This window comes from Panicum hallii, chromosome 3 (genome assembly GCF_002211085.1).
Source record: "Panicum hallii strain FIL2 chromosome 3, PHallii_v3.1, whole genome shotgun sequence".
Classification (NCBI taxonomy): domain Eukaryota; kingdom Viridiplantae; phylum Streptophyta; class Magnoliopsida; order Poales; family Poaceae; genus Panicum; species Panicum hallii.
This window is the reverse complement of record NC_038044.1, coordinates 20,047,909-20,065,544: the sequence shown is the minus strand read 5'-3', so window position 1 is coordinate 20,065,544 and position 17,636 is coordinate 20,047,909. Positions and strand designations below refer to the sequence as shown.

The 17,636-nt window shown below is 43.1% G+C and overlaps 1 protein-coding gene across 3 annotated transcripts; it reads left to right on the top strand.

Annotated features, from left to right (window-relative positions):
* Positions 1-2,947: 2,947 nt before the first annotated feature.
* Positions 2,948-9,856, top strand: LOC112885781 (mannosylglycoprotein endo-beta-mannosidase). Of its 3 annotated transcripts, XM_025951425.1 has the most exons (11): positions 2,948-3,316; positions 3,490-3,628; positions 4,307-4,534; positions 5,388-5,446; positions 5,812-5,860; positions 6,058-6,288; positions 6,874-7,043; positions 7,135-7,339; positions 7,640-8,308; positions 8,404-8,631; positions 8,706-9,856. In XM_025951425.1, the coding sequence occupies exons 1-11, from the start codon at positions 3,165-3,167 to the stop codon at positions 9,504-9,506; spliced, it is 2,931 nt and encodes a 976-aa protein (XP_025807210.1). In that variant the 5' UTR covers positions 2,948-3,164; the 3' UTR covers positions 9,507-9,856. The 3 variants fall into 3 exon arrangements, with proteins under 3 accessions (XP_025807210.1, XP_025807212.1, XP_025807211.1); XM_025951427.1 differs by lacking the exon at positions 2,948-3,316 and having other exon boundaries at positions 3,506-3,628; positions 4,311-4,534; XM_025951426.1 differs by lacking the exon at positions 2,948-3,316 and having other exon boundaries at positions 3,535-3,628; positions 4,210-4,534.
* The last annotated feature ends 7,780 nt before the right edge of the window (positions 9,857-17,636 follow it).

Sequence of the window (17,636 nt, the reverse complement as noted above, 5' to 3'; positions counted from 1 at the left end):
GCGCACGGTCATTTATGGTGCGCAGAAGACAACTCATTGAGCTTGGAAACAAAGACGTTGCCATTCTACTACCCTGACAAACATGAGCACTGTTTATCCAGATAACTCATAAACACTCACTCCACCAGATCATAATGAAAGGAACAATGGACAGCTGTATAAACCCTGAACTCTCAACCAAAGCATCTAGGGCATGTGGCTAAAATAGATCAAGAACTGAAACTTTACAATACACAATCCTGTTCCAGCCATTACCTCTACGGAGCTCTAGACTAGCACTACGATGAAAACAGACCCAGTCTACATACCCACATAGCTGCTATGCATCCTGGTCCTATTTTGCATGTGAATAACCTGTAGGGAGCAAACCTCAGCCTCAATTACCTTCAGAGAGGGTGAGCAGATGAAATGAACGGCTGCTGCTGGCTCTTCAGTTCCTGATATGTGGGACCGGCCGGTCAGCTTACTCTTCGTTGGATGTACGGGATGGTGGAGGGGAGCGGCCGTGCAACTGGAATAAAATACGACCGGGTGTAATAAAGTTATTACCTTTTATAATAAAAGAGAGCTTTTTAATTACTTAAATTAAAAATTAAAGTACATTTCCTAACAATATTTTGCTCAAACACACTGATATAGCGAAACGCTAGATTGCGGAATGCCTCGTTCGCTTTGCTAATTACGTTAGCTCATGTGTATCACCGTCACACTCTCTTCTCGCGTGGATAATCTTCCACTCTGGTAGCCTGTTTTCTTGTTCGGAGGCTTCTTCGGTTATTAGTTGTGATCTAAGTCCTTCACGGTTCTTTAGCATACTCACCAGGAGTTGCAATAAAGGATCCTAAATTTTAGTCTCGATAATCTAAGAACGGCCCTAAAAGGACCGAACTCTAATCTGATATAATTTTAAACTAAATATATATAAGAGACAAATTGGATGTGAAGAGAGCACCAGGATCATAATCCATTACCCTCCCTAGTTGCAGTTCGGGTCGAGGTACAACTTTTGCTAACACCATTCCACCGCTAGCATACCTCTTTGCACCCCCAGCTCCTCTGCATCCCTTCCATTTCTCACGTACTGTCAGGCTGTCAGTTTAACTACTCCATCATCTCTAATAGCAACCTCCCTCTGTGGAGCTGCTATCGAAGCTTTCCATCAACGTTGATTTTCAGCCAGCCTCCTGTCTTTTTCAATATATCTAACAATACACCGACATTGGTCCTAAGTACTAGTGTAACTGTGTAAGTTATGTTCACAAAATGCAGCACGTCAGGTCTTTGTACCTACCGTACCATCGTTGTAGCTTAAACTTAAGTAAAGGCGTCAAGAGAGGAAATAATAAATGCAAGGGACTGCTCAAAGGCACGCAATTGCCGTAAATATTGCTTATTTCCGTGGCGGTACCCAAATGCACACAATTTTTAGCAGATGTAAAAAAATATGATGTTACCTCAAAACAAAAATAATGCACAATTCGTTACGCTAATAGCAGATGACTGTTGCAAAATGTTATGGCCTATGAGCTACCCAGTTCCTGTCAGTACAGCAGACCTAATACAGAACAAGAATTATTGTGACCTACAGTAATAAAGCATCCTTATCAAGAGTTCCTGTCAGTACAGCAGACCTAATACAGAACAAGAATTATTGTGACCTACAGTAATAAAGCATCCTTATCAAGTAGTGACGCTCTCCATCATCACCAACGACCACACTAATCCTCCCTTCAAAGAAAAAAACGACCACACTAATCCTGGCCATATTTGCCAAAGGAAAAGGCATAGCTGACGATGTAAACCATGTTGTTGTACCGGCAAAAAAAAACTTCCATCGGTTGTATCCACGGAAAAGAAAATCACCTCTTGGAGAACATGCCAATGTTGTTAGGATGATAGTTGACACTAACATTCTTTAGACAGCTAACCACCATTGATTTGGACTTACAATACATTAAAATGTATTTTTATAAATATTTCTCAAGTGGGCCCTCTGTGGAGTAAGAGGAATACATTTTCATTTATCTCTGCTAGTTAGTATATGGATAGAGAAGGACCAAACAAAACTCTATTTAAGATTGGACTATTGATTTAGACGTTGTAAACAAAACATGCTACATGGCCACTTCACTAATCCTATTGCAAACATCCAACGCGATCCGTGGTGCTTGCTGCGATTATATCAAGCAAAGCTCGGTAAATTACGAGTCAAGCGAAGCGAAGCAAAATCGCAACAAGCTCCGTCGAAATATGCACGCACGTAAACACACGTCCCCCACATGCACACAAATTCGCATGAAGTTCCCTATAGTAGACGTAACAATAACTCGCTTGATGAAGCGCTCCTGAACACACGCCAAACATTCACTTGTTTTTTCTTTTCTTTTTCCTAGAGTAGCATACCTATTCGATTGACATTTTCACATAACAATTTTTTTCTTTTTTTGAGTGGAAAAGTGCTTTCCATTACAATGGGTTCGTTTGGAGCACACTTGCAACCTGCTGCTGCTAAGGCATGAGCAACACGATTACAGGTCCGAGGGACATAAACACCGGAAGTAAAAGTAAAACTCGTGCTAAGTAGAAGTACCAGTTCGTAGATCACCCCTCCTGAAACGGCCAGCCGGTAGTCATTTGATTGCAGAGCTTGCTTCAGCATCAGAGTCTGTCCCGATTGCAGCCTGCCCCATGCCGCACTCGGCAGCCATTTTCACTCCTTGAAAGCATGCTAGCACTTCTGCATGAAAAGCATCAGCTGGCCTGCCTTCCTCGTTGGAGTCGGGCATCTCGCAAGCACGCACTTTGAGTGACGTGGCTGGTCCACGCCGTCGTCTGCTATCCTATCCCTTTCGATCCGCGGTCCGAAATCCCCGCCGATCCCGTAACGGCGTCGCCACCACCGCGGGGCCGCGCGGCCGCGCCACGCACCCTCCTCCCCCGTGACGCCGAGGCCCCACCTGTCCCCCGTTCCCCGCAACGTCCAAAAAGGAGAAAAAAAAGGCACTTGCGCCGGCGAGCGGGCGGCACGCAATCGGCGCGGCGGCCCTCCTCGCTTCAGAGCTCGCTCCCTTAACCTCCCTTCCCTTCGTCCCCACTCCGAAGCCCCCAGAATCGGTTGGGGGATCCTCGCACCTCGCCGCGCGCTCGCACGCGAGACCGCGGGGATGGCCGCGGGGAAGCGGGTGCTCGACACGGGCTGGCTCGCCGCGCGCTCCACCGAGGTCGCGCTCACCGGCGTCCAGCTCACCACCACCCAGCCGCCGGCCGCCGACCCCGACCCCGCCGCGCCGTGGATGAGCGCCGCCGTCCCCGGCACGTATGTGCTCCTCCTCCCCCCCCCCACGAGAGTCCTGCCGTGGCTGCCAGCTCGGATTCGCGGGGACCCTTGCTTCCATAGAGTAGTTTATGCGAGCTTCGCCCGTAGAATACTGGGAGTGCATGGTGGTCCTTACTAGTAATCACGTATTGTTGGATGATTCGTGATGCCAGTGTGCTGGGGACGCTGCTGAAGAACAAGCTGATCCCCGACCCCTTCTACGGGCTGAACAACCAGGCCATCGTCGACATCGCCGACGCCGGGAGGGAGTACTACACATTCTGGTTCTTCACCACGTTCCAGTGTGCCCCGGTATGCAGAAATGCACCGGTTCTCCGAACATTTGCTGAACGTGTTGTCCTATAGCCATCAATGTAGCATGATCCGACTGTCTGCCCCTAGTTGGAAAAGGAATTATTCCGCACCTTTATTGTAGGCACTGCTTAATTCAGCACAGTTGTACTGTAGTGTTGGCTGTGGCTAGGTGGCTGCTCCCTCAGCGAGCAGTTTAAGCTGTCTGCTGCTGTCTCCCTCTTGTTGCATTGCCTTGTAGTCCATTTTCCATTTTTGGCAGAATAACATTCCTTAGAGTAGGGAAGACTATTGCATTATGCATTTAGGCAGAGTAGAGCACTCTAGTAACCCGGAATTACTTGATAAAATTAGCTTACTTTAATGCAAACCAAACCCATGTAACCTAAGGATGCATGTTCAATTGATAAACATTTTATTCACTTCTGCTTATACTGAAGCCCCTCTTGAAATTGATACCGCAGCCGTATTAGCATAGCTGTTTGCCTTTTCCCTTGTTCAAACTATTAGCTTTAATGAATGCCAAATGCTGAGACTGCTCTTAATTGTTGTAACACATGATTTCTTGCCTTTTACAACAGGTAATTTTGTACACTTCAGCACATATACTTGTTATGGTGCAATCTTGGTGCTAAACCACTTGACATATCAATATCTTCTTGTTACATTTATCTTTAGTCAGGAAATCAGCACGTGACTTTAAACTTCCGAGGAATAAACTACTCAGCAGAAATGTACTTAAATGGGCACAAGGAGGTACTTCCAAAAGGAATGTTCCGAAGGCACACCATTGATATTACTGATATTCTTCATCCTGATGGTAACAATCTGCTTGCTGTCCTTGTTCATCCTCCTGATCACCCTGGCAGAATTCCTCCTCAGGGAGGACAGGGTGGTGACCATGAGGTTAGTCTCATGCCTTCAGGTTAACAATGTATCTCTATCCTTTTGCTCACGATTTACAATATTGTGGAAAATGGAATATCTTGAATAAGATTTGCATGGTATATTTGCCCAAGTCTTTTCCTTATGGTGTTACAGGTCAGGATCTATGTAATTATACACATAACTAATTCACCTTTCTTTTATTGTAATATTTTTATCTGAGATGCTAGCTTCATCAAAGTGCTGAAACCATAGCTGCAACACACAATGGCTTGCACATAACTAATTCACCTTGCTTGAATTGAAATATTTGTTATATGATATTCTAGCTTCATTAAAAGTGTTGAAAGCATAGGTGCAGCACACTTGCTTTATCAGAAGTGCTGAAACTGAAAGCATAGGTGCAACACACAATGACTTGCATATATCTATTTTCAGACGTCATGTTATGTTGTTGGGTATTATGATGAGCAGTGGCACATCCTCTGGGAGTAAGAACATATTTAACTGATAAAATCAGAAGTTAGCCCACTTACAAGAGGCTCAGCACCCCCTTTATTTTGATTCTGGACACCCCCCCCCCCCCCGCCGCGGTTATGAGTTTAGAACATGCTTTGTGGTTTGCTTATTTAGCTGTACAGGTTGCACTTGTGGAAAATGAATATTGCATTAGCTGTTGGGAAGCCTTTCTCCCTTCTAGAAGTGAACTTTCATTATGATGCTCCTGCACAAGTGAATATCATGATTTACCATTTGTATATACTTATGCTAATAGCAGAATTTACTTTTATCACAACTACTCTTTTAAAGGAGTATTTTTGGTTAAAGGACTACTATTGCATAATGACTAAACATTTTAATGTGGTTGTTTCAGATTGGGAAAGATGTCGCTACACAATATGTTGAAGGATGGGATTGGATGTGCCCAATAAGGTAGTTGTCTATTTCTGTGTGGTAATGCTACATGCATGATTAGTTGATCTGTGGTCACCTAAAATGCACTATACATGATTTTCAAAAATTATTCCAACTGGTTCCAATGATGATCGGAAAGCATATACTACTGAAGACTATTGCCAATATCTGATTTTGTTCTATGCTTTCGGTCCATCTGTGCCAAATAGTTAAAAACTTGCTGCTAGCTTTAGTTTCTCCAGCACTTATGCTAACTGGTCATAATAGTTTTTATTTACTGATTTTTGCAGCAGCATGTTTTTCCTTTCCTGTTTTCTATGTGGTTCTACTATTTGCAAAATTAACAGTTTCTGATATTTCTCTCTTTTTTTTTGGAATCCTAGGGATCGAAACACAGGTATCTGGGATGAGGTATCAATTTCCATAACTGGGGTGAGTCCATGAATCCTTGATCCATTCTAATAGTATTTTATCATCCTTTTGTCATTGGGGGTATCACCATGGATATACGAAGAGGATATGCAAAAGGAAGAAACAGCTCTACTTTAGTCTTTTATGTACTCCTTTTTTCTCTCCATAAATCTTTTAAATTAATTCAAGGACTTAAATTGGTTTTGTTTTCACTGCAGCCTGTGAATATGATGGACCCCCATCTGGTTTCAACTTTTCATGATGATTTTAAGAGGTCATACCTACACTGTACACTTCAGTTGGAGAACAAAAGTTCCTGGGTTGCAGATTGTACCCTGAAAATACAGGTTTCAACTGAACTTGAAGGGAACATTTGCTTGGTGGAACACCTTCAAAGTTATGCAATAACAATCCCTCCTCACTCAGATGTAGAGTACACCATTCCTCCTGTAAGTTAGTTTTCTTATTTTTTAAGCTACTCATGTACTGAGTCACTACTTGGCTATTTTTCTTACTTTCATAATATACTCAGCCAGTTGATGGAGTTTTCTGTTCTGTGTTGCAAAATGATTTAATTGCCCATCAGCTTGTTGCCACCGCTTGATCCACAGTAAAAACATCAGAAACTATAAATGCAGCTACATCATTTATGCTTGTTGTCCATCAGCAATGCACATTTACAGCACTACGACGCCAGATTTTCAACATCGCTGTGTACTTGTGTTTAACTAAGAAACTCCCCTCTTCATTTCCTACATCTTAGCCTCTTAACCCAAAAATATCGAAAGTTACTTAAACCATGGTTGCACAATTCTCATCTGTAAGAAGACAAAATAACCTAGGTGTAAGAATAATTTTGCCTTCAATTATTCCTTCAGTGACTGTACTTCCTATTAGGAGGCCCTTTTAAAACATCCTCAATATGCAAGGTGTTCACTTTACTATATAAACATTTTTATTTATTCAAACCCTTTTCAAAGGCTCAAATATTCAAGCTGCTTGACATTGTTATATATGAATGTGAACATTTGTAGTTATTCTTTTATAAGCCAAACCTGTGGTGGCCAAATGGTATGGGAAAGCAATCCCTATACAACGTCGAGATTAGTGTGGATGTCAAAGGATTTGGAGAGTCTGATTCCTGGAGCCATTATTTTGGATTCCGCAAGATCGAGAGTACAATTGATGATTCTACTGGTGGGAGGTAACTACTTTTTAATGGAATGCCCAAAAAATGGCTATCAAATATTTGACCTTATTGAAAACGTGCTGATGCAAATGTAGATCATCTCCAGGATCTTCAAGGTAAATGGTGAACCTATTTTTATCCGAGGAGGGAACTGGATATTGTCAGATGGCCTTCTTCGGTTGACAAAGAAGAGATATATGACTGACATCAAGTTCCATGCTGACATGAACTTCAATATGCTTCGCTGTTGGGGTGGCGGATTAGCAGAGAGGCCTGATTTTTATCATTTTTGCGATGTCTATGGCCTGATGGTAAGCTTGAGTTTATCAACCTGTAAATTGGTTGTCATGTTTTCTTATCCAAATTATGAATTTTGGGTAGTGATGAAAATGCCAAAAACAAAATCCAAACAATGTCAACCAATCGTTACCTTGGGATTCTGTAAAATATCAGTAACCAGCTGGTTCCTGGGATTTTCTTTGCCTGTAAGGGATTAGGTAAACCTGATGAGTGCCGGGTCAACAACTCCACATCCTGGTTGAATTCTTGATTCACCCTAGTTTCCTACTATATCTGCAAGGCTGTTTACAGGATGAATCCATTTTATACAGGTTTGGCAGGAATTTTGGATAACTGGAGATGTTGATGGCCGAGGAATTCCTGTGTCAAATCCTAATGGCCCTTTGGACCATGATCTCTTTCTTCTATGTGCTAGAGATACTGTCAAATTACTCAGGAATCATGCTAGTCTAGCTTTATGGGTTGGTGGTAATGAGCAGGTCCCACCAGTCGACATCAACAAAGCACTGAAGAGTGATTTGAAGCTACATCCTATGTTTGTAAGTAGCCAGGCATCAGACAGTCAACAAAAACATTTATTGGAAGAATCAACTGACCCTAGTAAATACCTTGATGGTACTCGTGTGTATGTCCAAGGATCAATGTGGGATGGTTTTGCCAATGGGAAAGGCAACTTCACTGATGGTCCATATGAGATTCAGTATCCAGAGAGCTTTTTCAAGGACAGCTTCTACAAATATGGGTTCAACCCTGAAGTTGGATCTGTGGGGGTTCCAGTTGCAGCGACAATTAGGGCCACAATGCCTGCAGAAGGATGGAGTATTCCAATTTTCAAGAAAAGAATCGACGGGTACATTGAAGAAGTACCAAATCCAATATGGGACTACCACAAGTTCATTCCCTACTCAAAACCTGGGAAGGTCCATGATCAGATTGAACTTTATGGGCACCCAAAAGACCTGGATGATTTTTGTGAAAAGGTAGTTTAGTACCATAACCTTTTATCTCTAGGATCTTTATGGTTCAGCATCTGTAGCAATGTAGTTTTGTCTCTAATGGTGCCTTCAACTTCCAGGCACAATTGGTCAACTACGCTCAGTACAGAGCACTTCTGGAAGGATGGACTTCCTTCATGTGGACAAAGTTTACAGGTGTTCTGATTTGGAAGACACAGAATCCATGGACTGGACTAAGAGGGCAGTTCTATGATCATCTCCAAGACCAAACTGCTGGGTTTTATGGTTGCCGTTGTGCTGCTGAACCTATTCATGTCCAACTAAATTTGGCCAGCTACTTTATAGAGGTATATTCTACTACTTACAAAGTCTCCTCCAAGTTGAACTTCCTAGAAATTAATCCATGAAAGTGACTCTGTAGGTAGTAAACACTACAGCTGATGAACTCGCAGATGTGGCTGTTGAAATTTCAGTATGGGATCTGGATGGTGCATCCCCCTATTACAAAGTTACCGAGAAAATAGTTGTGCCGCCGAAGAAAGTGAAGCAGATCATGGAGATGAAATACCCGAAGGCGAAGGATGCCAAGCCTGTGTATTTTCTGCTACTCAAACTTTTCAGGCTGTCAGACAATGGAATACTCTCCAGAAACTTCTACTGGTTACATCTTCCTGGGAAAGACTACAAGTTGTTAGAGCAGTACCAGCAGAGAAACATTCCACTAAAAATTGATTCCGAGATTTCGGTCTCAGGCACCAGGCACAAAGTAAGAATGATAGTAGAGAACAAGTCGAAGAAGTCGGTAACACAAAGCATACGCCCAGCATCAACAGTTGATCTACGTGATGTAAGTGGTTTCCACACTGCTGGCAACGAAACTACTCATGAGGGAAATGAGAGTGGCAGCCTGTGGAGGAAAATACGCAGCGGCCTCGGCATCGCAAGATCAAGTGACAACCTAAGAACACTCGAGGTGAACGGGACAGATTCGGGCGTCGCGTTCTTCCTCCACTTCTCTGTGCACACTTCCGGATCGTCCACAGCAAGGGAGAAATACACTGACACAAGGATCCTCCCCGTCCACTACTCAGACAACTACTTCTCGCTGACGCCGGGGGAGAAGACGTCCATTGACATCTCGTTCGAGGCTCCCCCGGGGTCCAGTCCCAGGGTCGTTCTCAGGGGCTGGAACCATCATCTGGACCATGCCGTGATGATCTGAGACGGATCTCGTCTGTTGGGGGTGTGATCATGAGCAAAGATCCGTGTAAAATAAGTGCCTGCGCGGACACGAGATCGTGCCTGCGAATTGCTGCGGTAAACAGTCGTATTATAGTTTCTAATGTATTTGATGATGCCGGTGGCGTCTGAACCATGACAAGGCCATGGCGGCCTAAGCCTGTTAACGGGTTCGGCTGGTGTTGCTGCCTTGCTGGGGTAGAGCTGTAGACGAGGGATCTCAAGGACTACGTCGTTACATTTGTGTATGTAGTTGATGTTGGAATATTTGGACCTATTAATGCAAAGTCCACCATGTAAATTCAAATAATTCTAATAAAATATATATTAGTGCAAAGGGTATATGGCAATAAGTTAGTCCTAGCTTGCTAGTGGAGGTGGAGAAAATCCAACTTAAATAGTTGGATGCTCTCCATGCTCTTGCAAGTGTGGGTGAGATGTGGGTGAGAGGAAGAAGTAAGAACAGCGCGCACGCTTGCTCGCCTTGCCGGGCTTGGGCGAAGGGCGCGGGACGTGCGCGTGAATGGTCCATCAAAATCCGACCAATCCTTGCGGGCACGCGCTTTACCCAGTTATTCCGGTCAGGCAAACCTGAGGGGACTCTTACCTCAGACGCTAAAAAGTTGTGGGACGCCCTGGAGGCTGACTATGGCGTAGCGGCAGAGATGCTGACTACAAGATGACCGATGGGAAATCTGTAGTCGGGCAAACCTAAGGGAACTCTTACCTCAGACGCTAAAAAGTTGTGGGACGCCCTGTAGGCCGACTATGGCGGCAGAGATGCTGACTATAAGATGACCGATGGGAAATCTGTAGTCGAGCGTACTCATGAGATACACTGCATGGCCAAGAAGTTTGAGCACCTCAAGATCAACCTACCTGATAAGTTTGTGGCTGGTGGCATCATTGCCAAGTAGCCTCCTTCGTGGAGGGATTTCGCCACTACTCTCAAACTTGAGGAGAAAGCTCGGGCTAAGGATGGGCGATCTAAGCCTGCTGAGGGCCAGACTAGTGCCAACATGGTGCAGAAGTCTCACGGCAAAGGCAAGGGCAAGGGAAAGAAGACCAAGCCGCAGCCTACCACTACTTTCAAGAAGAAAAAGTTCAAAAAAGGTAAAGGTTGTTTTGTGCGTGGATCTATCAATCATTGGGCAAAGAAGTGCCCACACTGCAAAGGAAGGAAGCCTCCACCTGAGCAGAATACTGCGAACACGGTCACCATAGCTGGAGCGGAAACCAGTGGGTATATTTCTTTACCTTCAGTTTTTTCAGTATTTCAATCTACTAGTTGGTGGCTTGATACTGGTGTAAATATTTATATGTGTTCTGATACTACCTTATTTTCTTCTTACCAAACCGATCAGGATTCTACCGTGATGATGGGTAATGGGTCATATACTACTTTTCGTGGTGTTGGCACGGTCGATCTGAAGCTAACTTCAGGAAATATCGTGTAGCTGAAGAACGTGCAGCATGTTCCTACTATCGGCAAGAATCTAGTTAATGGCTCCCTTTTGTGTAGGAATAATTTTAAAGTAGTGATTGAGTCCAATAAATTTGTCGTGTCTAAGTGTGGACAATTTATCGGTAAAGGCTATAAGTGCGGAGGCTTGTTCCATTTTTCAGTTTCAGATTATTGTAATAAGTCCGTGAACTTAATTTCTGATGGTATAAATGAGAGCGATGCATCTGTTTGGCACTCGCGTTTATATCATCTGAATTTTGGCTTTATGTTTCGACTTTCCACCATGAGTTTAATTCCGAATCTTTTCATTGTCAAAGTTCTAAGTGCCATAGTTGTGTGCAATCTAAACAACCTCGAAACCTCACAAGGTGGCAAAGGAGAGATATTTGGCACATTTAGAACTCGTTCATTCAGATATCTGTGAGATGAATGGCGTGTTAACAAAAGATGGAAAAAGATATTTTATGACCTTGATTGACGATGCAACGCAATTAGATTTTACTATGTGTACTTGTTAAAAATGAAAGATGAGGCTCTTAACTGCTTTAAAATCTATAAGGCTGAAGTAGAAACCCAACTCGAGAAAAAGATCAAACGACTTAGGTCCGATCGAGGAGGTAAATATTTCTCTAATGACTTTGACTTATTCTGTGTGGAGCACGAGATTATTCATGAGAGGACATCTCCCTATTCACCCCAATCAAACGGTTGCCGAAAGGAAGAATCGTACATTATCTGACTTGGTTAATGCCATGTTAGACACCGCTGGATTATCTAAGGCAAGGTGGGGGGAGGCAATATTGACTGCATGTCATGTCATGAATAAAGTTTCCATGAAGAATAAGGAAAAGACTCCCTACGAGGAGTAGATTGGGAGAAGACCTTCACTCTTTTACTTGCGCATATGGTGTTGTTTGGCCAAGGTGAATGTGCTAATCAACAAGAAGCGCAAGTTGGGACCTAAAACTGTGGATTGTATCTTTTTGGGTTATGCACATCATAGCATTGCTTATAGATTTCTAGTAGTCAAATCTGAGGTGCGTGATATGCATGTAAATTCACTGCTTGAGTCTCGTGATGCTACTTTTTTTGAGATTATTTTTTTATGAAAGACTCGCATGTTATATCTTCATTACCTCTGAATTAAACAGTGAATACAACTCCTGAATTTGTTGAATTTTCTGAGCATGATGAATACACATTTGAATCAAATCATGAGAGGCAAAGGACTGCAAAGTCTTTTGGTGATGATTTTATTGTTTATCTCATAGATGATTCTCCCAAAACAATTACTAAGGCATTCTCATCTCCTGATGTGGATGATTGGAAAGAAACTATCCGTAGCGAGAAGGACTCCATTCTCTCCAATGGAACTTGGGAGTTGGTCGAAAGACCGTATGGTTGCAAACCTGTGGGTTGCAAGTAGGTGTTCAAGAAGAAGATTAAGCCTGATGGTACTATTGACAAGTACAAGGTTTGACTTGTGGCTAAGGGTTACACTCAGAAAGAAGACGAAGATTTTTTTGATACTTACTCACCTGTTGCGAGATTGACCACTATTCGTGTTTGTTATCACCATAATTTAGACAGGCTGGAAGTGGGCCGTAGAGCAAGATGGATTTGAAGGATAATTATAATGGGCTTGTGAATCGGACCTTGTGCAGATGTTTTGGGCCCAGGGAGGCCGTGTATCTAGATAGGTATGTTTAAATAGTTTAGATAGAGATAGTTAAGATTTATGTCGTGTTTGGTTAGGGTTATTTAGGAAAGGAAAGTCTACGGATTATAAATATGTATCATGAGTAAACAATAGAGGAATCATTCAATTCGTCAACTGAAAGGATCGATGGACCAAGAGCGGGGGTGAATTGGACCTTTTTCAATTTCTAAAACAAGATAAAGCAATCTTAACCTATGCAAAACTAGAAAGGCACCAATTCACCAACCGGGTAACTACCTACGCAAGCTAGGAAAGATAAAAAGAGATAAAGCCTAGCAAGGTAGAGCAAAAAATGATCCCTTTATCAAGCACATGAAAATATTACAAGAAAGATAATGCTTGAATAAGTAAAGTGGACAAGAGACAACCGGATTTTTCCCGTGGTATCGATGTGTTGGCACACACCCCTAATCCACGTTGTGACACTCACTAAGAGTATTGTCACCTCCCAAGTCACCAAGATAAGGGCGCTCACTAAGAGTCTCCGTTCACCATCCCGGTATGGTGGAGATCAAGCCACGTACAATCTTCTTCTCCGGGCTCCCACAATTCTTGGCAAGCTCCGCGAGAATCACCTCGATCACCAAGATCGCCTAGGTGATGCCAATCACCAAGAGTAACAAGCTAAGTCCTTTCACTTGAGTAAGAACCGATCACCAAGAACGGATGCACACAAGCTTCTCTCTACTCAAGTCCTTAATCTTGCTTCTTGAATGATTTAATGAACAAGTGTGTGAAATGATGAAGCTCAAAGTGGCTCTTGACTATAGTATGAGGGTTTGGATGTTGCCTGGTGTCAAGAGTGGTAGAATGACCCATTGGAGGGGTATATATAGGCAGCTCACACGAATAGAGCCGTTGGAGAAAAAGCTGCAAGAAAACTGCGTAGCGCCGGTTAATCCGACGTCCCTCCAATAGTCATCGTCGTTTTAACCGGTGAATGTAAACTACCCCTTCTGAAAACTAGCCGTTACAGCTTGGGCAGATTAACCGTCGTAGCATCGGTTTAACCGGTGAGTTTAGTTGTCCACTGATCAACTGAAAAATCAAGTCTCTGGACAACTGCACCGACGTTAAATTCAATATCGTCGGTTGAACCGTTGTATAGACTTGTTCAGACTCTGTTGACACCGTTTAACCGACGTGTAGAAAATAGAGACCGTCGGTTCAACCGGTGTTAAGGATTTTTCTGATTTTGCCTTTTCTGACTTGAGTCTTGAATGTAATCCAAATATTCTTGAGATATAAGTTGAGAACCACTCATTTGAGCTTCTAGAAACCTGAGTGACCGTTGTGTGCATCCATTTTCAAATGACCATGTCCATGCTCAAGTTACTAAGCCTAAACCCCTCTTAATAGTGCGATCACTACGAAACTATAAAACCTATACTAACCTAAGTGTCCTTCTCAACCTTATGACACTTAGGACTAGAAAGATCCTTAGTCTTGACATATTATTGAGTTGAATACCGAGATCGCCTTTTTGAATAAAAAGAATTGGGGGCCTCTTTTGACATATAACCAAATGAGCGATAATGATCTATAAAGCTGCACAAACTCATTAGTCACAATAATGGTTGTCATTAATCACCGAAACATACCTTGAGGGCCTAGATGCTTACATCAACAACTCTCGGCGCATCGCCTCCCCTGTTCTAGGGTTTCTCGGGTAAGTGCCATGTAGCCCCGATCACGCTCTGCTTGATCGGAGCAGCATCACCCTTGCTTGTTTACTTTATGTGTTTCTCGTTCTGAAGCATTGTTGATGGCGAGTAGCACTAGTTATCTTGACGCGTATAGAGTAACGTTAGCTTTTTCATATTTTAATCGCGATTTGTTCGTTACCTATGAGCGTTCAGCAGTTATCGTGCCCGAGCCCTGGTGCGAGGGCTGCACATTGCTTTGTTCTTGTTTAGTAGATCCAATATGTTATGGTTAGTATTTGATTGTTAAAGATTTAGTTTAATATCTGCATAATTAGGCCTTACAAATGAGTTGAAAGCTCCGGCAGTATGATTGGTATCTGGTAATAGCCTAAAAAGAGATTGTTCCAGAAATCGGCTTTTGGTTGGTTTTTAGGCCTCTGTTTAGGTTATTTTTGTCGTTACCTTTGGTATTTGTTAGACTCAATCACGTGTGGGATGTTCCGATTATACAGTGAAAGCTTTAACCATCGTAGATTGGATTAGCTTAAGATTTACAAAGCAAGATTGATATTATCGTTGGAAGATTTCACTTTATTTATAGATCCGATCCGGTATTGAACACAATCAGCTCTTTACAGCCGATGCCGGGGAACATCCGATGAGCGGATCACGGCTCGGACTAATGTTTATGCGTGTCTGTGCATGCAGGAAACTAATACATCATACCTTCCTAATCAGGTACAAGGTCAGGTGGCACGTCTAGCGACTCCGAAGACAGGGTGTGTGCCGGATCTCAGACGGTTGACCGAGAGACCGAGGCCCACCAGCAGTCCCGGAAGCCTCCCGGCTCCTCGTGTTGCCTGTCACTGCCCGTCGGCGGGTTTTGACTGACAACAGTGTTCTACTCTCCCTGGCTACCTCGCATGGTCTTCTCATCCATCAGATGGATGTTAAAACAGCTTTCCTCAACGGAGAGCTGGAAGAGAAAATCTACATGACACAGCCTGATGGGTTTGTAGTAGAGGGTCATGAGAACAAGGTGTACAAGTTGTATAAATCTTTGTATGGCCTGAACCAAGCACCTAAGCAATGGTATGAGAAATTCAACTTGACACTCATATCAGCAGGCTTTAGTGTCAATGAGGCTGATTGATGTGTGTATTACCGCTATGGTGCGGGTCAAGGAGTTATATTGTGTTTGTATGTCAATAACATACTGATTTTTGACACTAGTCTTGATGTAATCAACGAGGTCAAGATATTCTTGTGTCAAAACTTTGATATGAAAAATCTTGATAAGGCTGATGTTATTGTTAACATCAAGCTGATCAAGGGAGAGAATGGGATTACTCTTTCGCAATCCCATTATGTGGAGAAAATGTTGAATCGCTTTGGCTATAAGGATAGCAAATCTACTTCAACTCCTTATAATCCGAGCTTGATCCTTTGAAAGAACATAAGAATTGGTAGAGACCAATTGAGATATTCACAGATGATTGGCTCACTCATGTATCTTGCGAGTGCAACAAGGCCTGACATCTCTTTTGCTGTTAGCAAGTTGAGCCGTTTTACTAGTAATCCGGGAGATGATTATTGGCGTGCGCTTGAGCGCATAATGCACTACTTGGTGGGTACTATGGAATACAGGATTCATCATTCCGGCTTTTCTGCAGTAATGGAAGGATACAGTGATGCTAATCAGATATCGGACCTAGATGAGCTGTATGCCACTAGTGGATGCGTTTTCACTCTTGGCGGTGCTGCTATTTCTTGGAGATCATACAAAAAAACGATCCTAACGAGGTCTACTATGGAGGTAGAACTCACAGCACTAGATACAGCTACAATGGAAGCCGATTGGCTTCGTGAGCTCTTGATGGACTTACCTATTATCGAGAAACCATTGCTGGCAATAATAATGAACTGTGACAATCAAACGGTGATTGATAAGGTAGACAGTTCAAAGGATAATATAAAGTCTTCAAGACATGTCAAGAGACGGTTAAAATCAGTCAGAAAAATAAGAAACTCCGGAATTATCATTGTGGGTTATATCCACACTGAGAAAAATCTAGCTGATCTGTTCACCAAGAGCTTGTAACGTAATGTGATAGACAATGCATCTAAAGAGATAGGTTTGAGACCCGTATAAGCTATTCCTTAATGGTAACCCAACCTATGTGATCGGAGATCCCGTGAATTAGAATCTACGAAGAATAAGCTAGAGGTTAGTATGAAAGTAACCTTTTAACTCACTTGAGAAGGATGCAATACTCTCGATTACTGCATGGCATGTTGGCATTAGTCTTAATGTATTCTGTTGGCTTTAATTAGCAAAGACGTTATTTTGCAGAACGTTCTCGAAAGAATACACCTATGTGAGCCCGACTGTTGGACGGTCGCAGTCTGTAAGATTCGGGTGATCTCTATTAAGCTCATGAAGAGACAAAGGAGTACGACCTATATGCTCCAACCATGAAGTAGCCTACTGGAGGTCAAGTATCAGTTTGACAATAAGTGAAACTCATTTGCACAAAAATTACAATTCAAGGCTTAATCCATTGTTCAAGTTGTGAATGAGTGTAACTTGGTGTTCTAGATGGAAGTTCAACTTAATAATCTCCATTGAAACACTCGCATATTAAACAACAGTGGGTTGAGACAAAGTTATAATGAGATTTTGAGATCTAGTGGGGGATTGTTGGAATATTTAGGCCCATTAGTGCAAAGACCCACCATGTAAATCCAAATAATTCCAATAAAATCTCAAAGATCCATTAGTGCAAAGGTGAGTAGCAACAAGTTAGTCCCACCTTGCTAGTGGAGGTGGAGGAAACCCAAATTAAATAGTTGGATGCTCTCAATGCTCTTCCAAGTGTGGGTGAGAGGAAGAAGGAAGAACACACATGCTCGCTCGCCTCGCCGGGCCGGGCTCGGGCTCGGGCTCGGGCTTCGGGCGAAGGGCGCGCAACGTGCGCGTGAATGGTCTGCCAAAATCCAATCCAATACTTGCGGGCACGCGGCTTCCTTTTGCCACTTCGAATCTGTTACGAATTTCACGTGCGGAATTTTGGAAACTCGTAACCGACTTCATTTTTGGGACGCCAAAAAACCTAGCGGTTCCTTCTTATAAATACACGCGGGTGCCGAAAAAAATAGAGAAGACGCACAACACGCCTTAACCTGACTGCTGCGCCGCCGCGTACGCTGCTTCGTCCCGTTCGTCGGCGTGCACCGGTGATCAGGAGAGCAAGTCTTCGGAACCTCGTCCTCAACGATCCT

Bases quoted from the DNA above. Each gene is read 5' to 3' on its own strand.
- LOC112885781 (XM_025951425.1), top strand. From the start codon at position 3,165: ATGGCCGCGGGGAAGCGGGTGCTCGACACGGGCTGGCTCGCCGCGCGC. The intron at 3,317-3,489 runs GTATGTGCTCCT...TCGTGATGCCAG, and splicing joins AGCGCCGCCGTCCCCGGCAC to TGTGCTGGGGACGCTGCTGA. The intron at 7,044-7,134 runs GTAACTACTTTT...GATCATCTCCAG, and splicing joins GATGATTCTACTGGTGGGAG to GATCTTCAAGGTAAATGGTG.